Here is a 10,714-nt window from a genome sequence, read left to right as displayed (position 1 = left end):
GTCCAAAAACACCCTCACAAAAATAAGCAGAGTGATGTTTGATCAAGTATCTGGACTCTGACTCAGCCAGGTTGACAGAAAATAAACGGCCACACCTACTGAAGGAAAATCTGTCAGGCGTTTTCTGAAAAACAAACAAACAAACAAAAAAGTTTAAAAAGTTAAATTCTTTCCAAGTGATTCCTATTGTCACTGACTTGAGACTTGCTGATCTTTTATTTTCCTGTTTTGTCGCATCTAACCATTGTTATTTGGACCCTACTAGTCAAAAATTAGTCAGACCTTAAAGCCCACAGACTAAATGTATGGCTCTGGGCAGAAGCTTTTAGCCTTCTTAAATCTCAATGCTTTGATTTATAATAAGAAAAATCTACCTAATGATGATTTTACGTGACTGTTAAATTAAATTTACTACTTTTTAATCTATGTCCCAATTAGCAAAATGGCTATTTTAACTTTTTTAATTTGAATTTTCATTTACCTAGACATTTGTTTTGTTTGTTTAGAGATTATTTGTTTTATTTTATTTTTTCTCTTACTTTATTATAAAAGACATGAAGAAAGGAAGTAGGTCTATCTTGTTCTCTATTGTGTTTCTAATACACCGCACACAAGTGGCAGGAACAAAGTCCATTTGTTGAAAACAGTAGAGCACACTAGCTACTTTTACCTTGAAATTCAAAGAATTGCAGCCAGATATTAACAAGCTTATATCCATTTTCATTTACCAACACATCCTGTGTGGTTTTAGACATCTGTGTCTGAGTAAATTTTGACTATTTTTGGCCTTCCTTTTAGTTTTCTTTTGGTACTTTGTGCCTAAGAGACATATCCAAGGTTGAGATTAGTGTCCATTTTCTTTGTACTATTTTCTGGATAATAACACATTAAACATTTGAAGAGATGGAGAATGAAGATGGATATATGATGTTGAGTTTCAAGAATCGTAAATCGAAGCAGAAATCTAAAGGTAGGAATATTACTCCCCATCACCGCATTTAGTTTAAAATTTCATGATTCTTCTAGCAAGAGAATTATCTTAGAATATTTTTAACATCTTAACATTGATAATAATAAGGAATATAAAAATGGTCATAAATTGTCTGTTAGATTATTTAGATTCATGAAAGCATCAACAATAAAAAGGCTGTATTTTCAGAGTCATGAGGTAAGAGAAATGCTAATATGATGATGTGTAATCCTGTGTGTTGTAGCATAAGAATATAAGTTTTGAAGAAAAGGCTGAAAAGTCGTGTTTTTACAGAAACTTCCTCCTACAAAACTTAAAGTTTATGGAAACACTAATGTTGGTATGATATCTATGAAAACATGTTTCGTGAAGTTGCCTATTATAGTTGGAAGGTAAGATCTAGTGGTGGTTGGTCCTGTAGTGTTTTACAGCTTAAAAAGCATATATAAGCTTATATAGATATATGCTTATATATGCTTATACATATATAATATTTTTAGTCTCCATAACGTCTCTATAGGACTGGTAGAACAATCCACCAGGAATGCGAGAAGAGAGGAAAAAACATAAAAATGGTAATCCTTGCTCCTTAGGGCTGCTTTGTGGTTGGCTTTATTTGTTTATTCAGGAATTTTGAAAAGAATCTTGTCGAAATAGCTAAGACCTAAGTTAAGATGACATAGGCCAGAAATTGAGAATTACCAGTCACAGTGGCAGTTCTGCCATATATATTGAACGTTCTCGTGTACTATCTCATTTTATATCTAGCAAATGCCCCCCAAAAATGACACTTTTTTCATTATCTGAAGACTCAGGATCTTTTTCGTGTTTCAATATCATGAAGCAAATGTTTACTTTTTCCATAGTAACTTACTTCCATGCAGCAAAACTAGTACCCTTGGTGTTACATTGACTGAGGCAGGCCAGGCATGATGGCTCATGCCTGTAATCCCAGAACTTTGGGAGGCAGAGGTGAGTGGGTCACCTGAGGTCAGGAATTCGAGACCAGCCTGGCCAACACCATGAAACCCTGTCTCTACTAAAAATACAAAAAAAATTAGCTGGATATGTTGGCGTGTGCCTGTAATCCCAACTACTTGGGAGGCTTAGGCAGGAGAATCACTTGAACCCGGGAGGCAGAGGTTGCAGTCAGCTGAGATCATGCCACTGCACTCCAGCCTGAGTGACAGAGCAAGACTCCACAAAAAAAAAAAAAAAAAAAAAAGTTAGTCAGACCCTAAAGCCCACAGACTAAATGTATGGCTCTGGGCAGAAGCTTTTAGCCTTCTTAAATCTCAATACTTTGATTTATGATAAGAAAAACCTACCTAATGATGCTTTTATGTGAATGTTAAATTTACTACTTTTTAATCTATAAACTACTTTTTAATATACAAATGTGTACAGAGACTGAAAATCTGAGTGTTGATACATAAAATATAAGATAATATCCATTTAAATTATGAAAGAAAGAAGGATAGGGCTGGGAAAATAAATTGGGCCAGAAAAATTACTGTAGGCATGTTTGTGCTTGCCATACATTTGCTTCCAAGCTTCCTTGTTATTATTGACCTAAGGGAACTTGTTCAATTCACCTTGTGTATAAGATAAAGTTACACCTATTGCTTAAGATAGATATAAATAATCTTGGTCCTAAATCAGAAAAAGTATTTTCCTGAGTTCTCATGAAGCACATAAAATAATACAATTAGTGTTCTTGCAATAGTAGCACTAGCAGATTTTGCAGGGTAATTTCTTCGTATAGCCCCATGTAAGCCAATGGCATCTAGCCAAGCATTGCTAAGATAGGTCAGCATACTGCACTTCAGGTACTCAGCTCTCTGTTCATCTGGCTTGATATAGTATGTAAATCATGGCTTACATGAAAATATTAATTTTTGATCTATTGTTAGGTTTTTTATAAATCTTATTTGGCAAGAAGTTTCCATGTATGGAAAGAGCACTTGTTCTTTATTACCAATTAACTACAGATCCATATACCTGTGATTGGTATTTTCTCATAAAATTGCAGAAATGTATTTTGATGATTTTCAATTAAGTAGAAGTCTTTCCATGTTTGCTTGAACAGCAGAAATATCTACAGGGAAGAAAAAGAAAGAAAATTATTTTGGACTTACTCAGTAATACAGACAATTGAGTAGTAAATTTCAAAAGGTACACTACATACAGTAAATTCTCTAAGTATATACTATAGATCTAATCAGATGCAGTAAATCCATAAAACCTATTGAAGTAAAGCATCCACATGAAAATTAGATTTGAGAAACAGAACTTTTATTATGATGTAGAAGGCAAATTATTTGTGAAATGTACAACCAAGGTGATGAAATTAAATGCTTGTTTATAGATAAAATAATAAAAACTAGGGAATAATTATCAGAGTATCTCAAATTACTTTGCTTTCTCTTTGGCCACTAGCCTGGTAAGTTGGCTAGAATGATTTTAGATTGAGATATTAATTATATGATGTCTGCATATAAAAGGAACCTGTTATAATTTTGTGAAAAAAGTGTATAAATCCAATTTATTCAAAAGTGCTAATATGTGGAAAAAAGCAGATAAAATTGAAAGAAGATTATAATATAAATGTCCCTGTTTAAATGCTCTAGAGATTATTCATTTATTCCTCTGTAAGGAAACTGCTCTTCCAACTCTAATGTGATAAAATACTATAGCATAGATGCCATATAAGCATCATGAATTGGAGATCTAATACTACCTAGGGTGAAACTGATTCCTGTCTGAAGAGTCAAACCCAGAAAATATAATATATTACAGGTATAAGGTGAAATAAAATGTGGATATTTCCAGTACAGTGATTGGTATATAATAGAATTTTAATAAATATTTCTTTCCCTCTTTTATTTCTTAACAGCAACTCACTAAATTGAATAAAACACGTAATTGTGCCTGACATAGATATATACATTTTATATATTATTCTTTCTATATAATTTACATGTATAGAAAAATATGTTTACATTGTATATCTTTATATTTTATATAATAATATGTATAACAAATATTTATATCTTATATAATTTATATAAATAATACATGTCATATTTATTTGTATGTATAATATGTATGGAATTTAAGACATCATTTTTAGGTCCTCAAAAACACCATCAAATAATTAACAAATCCATGTCAGTACAATCCAAAACATTTAATAATAGTAGTATCTCCTTGGTTTGGGATTATAGACTTTTTATTTTTAAATTTTCATTTAATCATAAATTCTAATGACATATCTAAAATGAACATGAACTGTCTCTGTAATAAAAATGAAAGAAATTTATAAAGTGAATAATCACAAGAATTCTAAAATTCATGAAGTAAAATTCAACATTTCAGATTTCTCCCTATATCCACAATATTATTGTCTTCTGCTCATATTTGGATGCATTGGGATCCTTATTTTCATTATGACAGTGATTGGCCTGAAGTTCTGGCGTGAGTAGTAAATTTTTATTTATTTGAACATTTTTGGAAGATAAATGTTGATCCTTCATTCCTCTGAATGCCAAGATAAGCTATACATTGTAGCCCAAAACTGGTATATGTCTTATTATAAAATTATGTTAAATTTTAAAAATTAAATGCTCAAATGCAAACTTGGTATTTATTTTGCATCTTTTCTTATAAAGAACTCCCAATAGAGGTTGAGTTCATTATCTTATAATAAAAAAGGAATGTGTTTTTACTAAAGAGTGTGTGCTCATTGGTATCACTTTGTGAGATCATTATTTAAGTATATATATATTTTTAAGACCCCTCTGAAAACCATTTTAGACCTCTAGACTTTTTTCTTCCTGAAGTGGTACTTACATGTGTATACTGTAGCTATTCTATTTGAACCAAAGAAATTCATAGTTTCTTTGATTTTTCTGTCTTGCTTTTAAGGCTGTGAGCTAAAATGAGTAGTGTCTTACATACAACATGACAGGAAATAGATTTTGGGGGCTTCTGAGATGAGATTTCTAAAAATAGGTGAGTCCTAAGGCAACTTCTGTAGCGTAGAAGATCCTTTACTTCTTAATAAAGGGTCTATTTTTGTATTGGGCAATTGGGCAATTTTGTGTTTTTCCCAATACAACAAGGGAAAATGTCAGACTTTTCTCAGACCAAATATATATTCTACTTAATGTATTTTTTCTCTAAATATCAATCATATACCTCAAATGTGTTCAGTGCTATACTGAAATCAATTACTAATCACCCGAAAAGGTCCACTTATTTAACATTCAATGTTAAATGACTATTTTTATTATTATGAATCTACCTAAGTAAGTATTGCTTTCTGTTAACCAGTAATTCTAAGAAGTTGAATCCACTGTAGTAATTACTACGGCTTTAAAAATGTTCCTAAAATTCAGGAGTAGAAAATTTCTTGTTAGACACTGAATATGATTTTTATAGGCCAGTCTGCTCTCTTGTATATCAGTTTTCTCTTCAATAAAATATAATGGTAAAATGACATAAATGATGCAATAATTATTCTTTTAAAGAAAACCGCTATTGAGAAGAAATCAATAAAATTTGATATGTTGATGAATTACTAGTAGGAAAAATATTTTTTTCTAGCCATATTTTTATTCTAATAAATTAATAACAATTACAATATGTGTGTTTCTATAAAATTTGTCCTTGGATTTTGACCAGTTTAAAATATTCTTCATGGCTTCCAGTCAAAATGGAGTATTGACCATAAATATTTATATCTCCTCTCTTCCAAGAATCTATCCGTAGAACAAGAAAAGATAACAAAATAGAGTAAATTAATCAAAGCACATAGAATGGAAAGGGGAGAAAATTTAAAAACAAATGAAAAGTGGATAGTATAATGCTATTGAATAAATCAGTGGGGAGAAACTTAGTTCAAAGAAAGCGTAAAAGACAGCTTCTGTGTAGATGAAAGCTGTTCATCGTGGCTAAGCTAAGGCAGGGCTCCACTTCAGAGAGGAGAGTCAGAGGGTAAATGGAGGTCTAAAACAAGGTAATTCTTTAATACATACAATGCTTATTACCCATTAAATTTAAAAATATAATAACTTTTGAAAGTCAAAAAAATGAAGCAAACTAATTAAGTGAAAGACTTCCTAAGCCATGCTCTTTTCGATTGGTGTCTTGTCAATCTGTCGGTCTATTTACACAGTGGGTTTTGCCCCTATAGCATGGAAAAAAAAAAAAAAAGAACTCTCTAAAACAGTGAGATATATAGATAGAGCTAGGTAGAGCCCCTGATTTAAGGACTGGTGGTCCGTGCAATAAAGTGTATACCCCCTTGTTTTGGTTTTGGAGTGAGAGAGGGGAGTAGTGTATAGGTCTACCACATAGCTTGCCTGTTTCTTGTGACCTGTCTTCTGAAAAGTCATAATAGCTAACCAAATATCCCAGAGCATAAAGAAAAATGTCAGAAAAAAATAAATAAATAAATATAAGAGGATATCTGAGGCAAAAAAAATTTTAAAAAATACCTGTTTATCCAGGAAGGTCAATAGCTCTTTTAACAAGCTTCCAGAAGAAGAAAATAGGTGAAAAAAAAGTACATATAAAATAATGAAAAAAGTAATATAAACCATTTTTCAAGAGTAAAAGCAAAACCAAAAACCATGAGTTTTCCGCTTACAAGAACCCACTAAGTTCAGAACAGAATACAAAAATAGATAATACATAGAAAGAGATGATAGATTAGATAGATTTAGATAGATAGATAATTTCAGAACACCATGAGTAAAAATGTAATCCTAAAGGGTTTACATAAATAGTTTTCCCCCAAAGCAAATTAGCATCAGATTTTTAAATGCACCTAAAAAGACTTTACTGGAGCAATAATGCCTTCAAAGGTATGAGCAATCTTGATTTTAACTTAAATTTAAAACAAGAGTAATCAAGTAAATATTTTTTCCATTCACTCTTTTGGAATAACAACAGCAAAAAAGAATGTGGGAGGTGGGTGGCTAACTTAAGAGAGAATCAAGGTAGCCCCAGAATATAATTAAAAGACTTTTCAAATGAACAAGTGTTCTGTTTTCCTAGCTAGCAATTAATTCTGTCTACATGAAAACAAACTCTAAACGATGCAACTAGGAAGCTGAAGGAACTTGATGATCAAAAGATTTTTTTTTTTTTTTTTTGGTCTGCAACAAAGGGAAGTAAGTTCAAGACTAGGTGTTGGAGCTCATGTCTGTAATCCCAGCACTTTCGGAGGTGAGGCAGGCGGAGCGCTTGAGCCCAGGAGTTCCACAGACCAGTTTGGGCAACATAGCAAAACCCCGTCCCTAGTAAAAAAATGTACAAAAATTAGCTGGGTGTGGAGGTGGGTGCCTGTACTCTCAGCTACTTGGGAAACTGAGGCAAGAGGATGGCTTGAGCTCAGGAGCCAGATGTTGCAGTGAGCTGTGATGGCCCACTGCACTTCAACTCAGGTGACAAAGCCAGATTCTGTACATATATAAAATTTTTAAAAGTTAAGAAAAGTAATAAAAAGAAAAAAAAAGAAAAAAGAACATCAATTAAAAAGTCCAGTGAAAAAAATAAAATAATATACAAAAATGTAACATCATATATGAAGTCTAAGATTGTACATAATATTTAGAATTGTAGGCCGAACGCAGTGGCTCACACCTGTAATCCTAGCACTTTGGGAGGCCAAGGTGGGCGGATCACGAGGTCAGGAGATTGAGACCATCCTGGCTAATATGGTGAAACCCTGTCTCTACTAAAAATACAAAAAATTAGCTGGACGTGGTGGCACACGCCTGTAGTCCCAGCTACTTGGGAGGCTGAGGCAGGAGAATGGTGTGAACCTGAGAAGCAGAGCTTGCAGTGAACCGAGACTGCGTGAGACTCCATCTCAAAATAAATAAATAAATAAATAATAATAAATAATAAAAATAAAAAAATAGAGTTGTGATTTGCACTTAAACGAGTAAAAGCAGATATGGTGAAATGTAGTTAAATCTGGGGAAGAAGAGGAGTGGATGCATAGGAGAAGAGAAACTCACAATTTTTATTAGTATGCCTTCATTTTCTGCTGGTACTTTTTCTCATGTACCTAGATTGCTATTAATTTTTAAATGTTTCTCATATCTTTTCTTTGCACTGAGTACAGATAAAAAAATGGATTTCTCCCAGAATGTAAATATCAGCAGTCTATCAGGTAACACTCTTTTTGTTTGTTGTGTGCTACTTTTAGGGGTAAATTTAGTTTTGACTTCCCTCTTCCTGCATTCACCCATGTTACACAGTAAGCCAACAGCGCTAGTGGAGAAAGGTATGAGACTGAAAAGGAGATCCTCTTCCTTAATGCCACTGCTGCATATCAAATGGTTGAAAGGAAGGACGGTTGTAGTGATTTCTAGGAGGAAAAAAATAGGGTTTTAGTGAGTCAACAACAGGATGATAGTGGATTTCCTGCCATACCTAACTTACCGAGTATTTATCGAGCATCCACTGATAGGTGTTAACATGTAATGGCTGTAGGCTGTAGTGGGAAGAGTGTACTTGGGATAGAACTGTGTTTGAATCAAGACATTTCAGCCAACTGTTCACATGAATTTAGGCAAATTAAACATAATTTTTTAAACTTTCAAATGAGGATATTATAATAACTATATCATAGAATATTTCATGTAGATTAATCAAACATAGGTCTATCCCAAGCCCACACTAGGATTATATTAGATAGCAAGATGACAGCATGTATTAATGAGTTAAGAATATATGTGATGTTTCATAAATCTAAATTTAGGTCCTAGTAACCTTTTTCAAGTTATACTTGCTCAGGTTACTTTTTTAATCTTAGCTGGACATATAGTTTAATTTCTAAAAATAATTTTTTAACAAAATTTTAGGGTCATAGTTGACAGACTAAAATATTAACAGTGAAAATATGACATGCTTTAACTTAGAAATATTTAATCCAACCAGTCAACATTCAACAATAAGCATTTATTACATACAACGTACTAAATGATAAGACAGTCAAAGATGAATATGACATTCCCACCTCACAAACCTTCCAATCAGGTGGAAGATACGGAGATGTTTACAAATGACCAGGACATAAACGATTTATCCTTTGCTTTAACAAAGGTATCAATTATGATACCTTATAGATAGCAGAAATTGACTGGTTCAAGGCTTCCTTTCTGAGATGGACATACAATTGTACATTAAAGAAAAAGTTAGCGGGTAAAGAAGGAAGAGGAGGCTATTCAAGACTAAGGTAACAATATGAACGAAAAGCACAGGAGAATAAGTACCCAATGCATCAGTAACAGTAAGTAATCTCACAGACATGAAGTGCAGGATGTAAAGACAATATTGAAATGTCAAAGGAATTAGAACCAGATAGTGGAGGAAATTAAATAATAAGTTTTTACTTTTTCAGTTTATAATTAACTGTCAAAAATGTTATAATTTGCTTCCTTTGATTATGGGGATTAGAATTCACAAGCTTTGTTCTCCCCTACTCCATCATCCAAAACCCTGCCCGACTCCTGGAAATATACAGGTTAGCAAATTATTCTCATTTTATATAATATGCTTTTTAATGACAAAAAAAGACTTAGAAAAATCTATTTTCCAAGTAGTCACATTTGATAATATTTATATCTTCCCTGTTGGCTGTAAAGTTTAATTAACTTTCCCCTATATTTTCCTTTAGGACACAATTATTTGTGCCCAAATGACTGGCTGTTGAACCAAGGGAAATGTTACTGGTTTTCAACTTCTTTTAAAACGTGGAAAGAGAGTCAACGTGATTGTACACAGCTACAGGCACATTTACTGGTGATTCAAAATGTGGATGAGCTGGTGAGAAATCAAAAACAGGATCTAACTGCACAAGGAAAAATGGCTAGGCGCAAGTTCACTGCCTAAGAAGCATGGGCGGTTTATTGTCCTTGCTTTTGAACATGTGTTAGCCATAATGTAGTTACTATTGTTCATGAAAAAATGCTAATGTATATGAAAAAATATATTTTATTAATGCCGGCACAGAGACTCACACTATAGAAGACATCAAAATTTGTTTAAACAAATGAATGAATCAATACACTATTTCCTCTGCAGGAGTTCATACAGAACAGTTTAAAACCTGGACATTTTGGTTGGATTGGACTATATGTTACATTCCGAAACCTATGGATGTGGATAGATGAACACTTTTTAGTTCCAGAATTGTGAGTAGTTATTTGTAAGGGAGGGGTGATAATGTTTATTTATAGAATTATTTTTGTATTAAGCTTCCTCACTTTCTATTCTTTTTTCCTTCTTTCTCTGTTTTCCCTTATCTTTAATTTTTTTTCTCCTTTTTCCTTTCTAGCTCTCTCTTTCCTTTCTTTCCTTCCTCCCCCTCCCTTTTTTTTCTTTGCTTACTCTCTTCTTTAACATTCACTAATTTTGAAAAATGGAATGGAAAGTATTCATTTTGTCACCTGGCATTTTAATTGTCCAAAATTCATAATAATTTTTAAATTTCTAATCTGATTTAAAACTCATTTGAAAATAATTGTATGCAAATACTTTTCATGTGGTAAAAGCAAAAACAAAATTCACCTATAAATAAAAGCTGGAATATGTAGAAAGGTCTGGAGTTGAAATCAGAAAACATGATTTTAAAAATTTTGCCCTTCAGAAATTCAACTGAACTTGTTGATATCTGTTTCCCTCCCTCCCTCCCTCCCTCTCTTTCTCTCTCCCTTCCTTTCCTTC

The 10,714-nt window shown here is 32.7% G+C and overlaps 1 protein-coding gene across 1 annotated transcript in view; it reads left to right on the top strand.

Annotated features, from left to right (window-relative positions):
• Window positions 1-796: 796 nt before the first annotated feature.
• KLRF2 (killer cell lectin-like receptor subfamily F, member 2) overlaps window positions 797-10,714 on the top strand; it is an 11,729-nt gene continuing 1,811 nt past the window's right edge. Inside the window, exons 1-5 of the mRNA XM_011953101.1 lie at window positions 797-970; window positions 4,349-4,447; window positions 8,109-8,156; window positions 9,666-9,814; window positions 10,073-10,182. Coding sequence (XP_011808491.1) covers window positions 904-970; window positions 4,349-4,447; window positions 8,109-8,156; window positions 9,666-9,814; window positions 10,073-10,182 — 473 coding nt within the window. The 5' untranslated portion in view covers window positions 797-903. The remainder of the gene's footprint in view (window positions 971-4,348; window positions 4,448-8,108; window positions 8,157-9,665; window positions 9,815-10,072; window positions 10,183-10,714) is intronic.

This window comes from Colobus angolensis, unplaced genomic scaffold (genome assembly GCF_000951035.1).
Source record: "Colobus angolensis palliatus isolate OR3802 unplaced genomic scaffold, Cang.pa_1.0 Scaffold11, whole genome shotgun sequence".
NCBI lineage: Eukaryota > Metazoa > Chordata > Mammalia > Primates > Cercopithecidae > Colobus > Colobus angolensis.
This window is presented reverse-complemented; position numbering and strand designations above follow the sequence as displayed.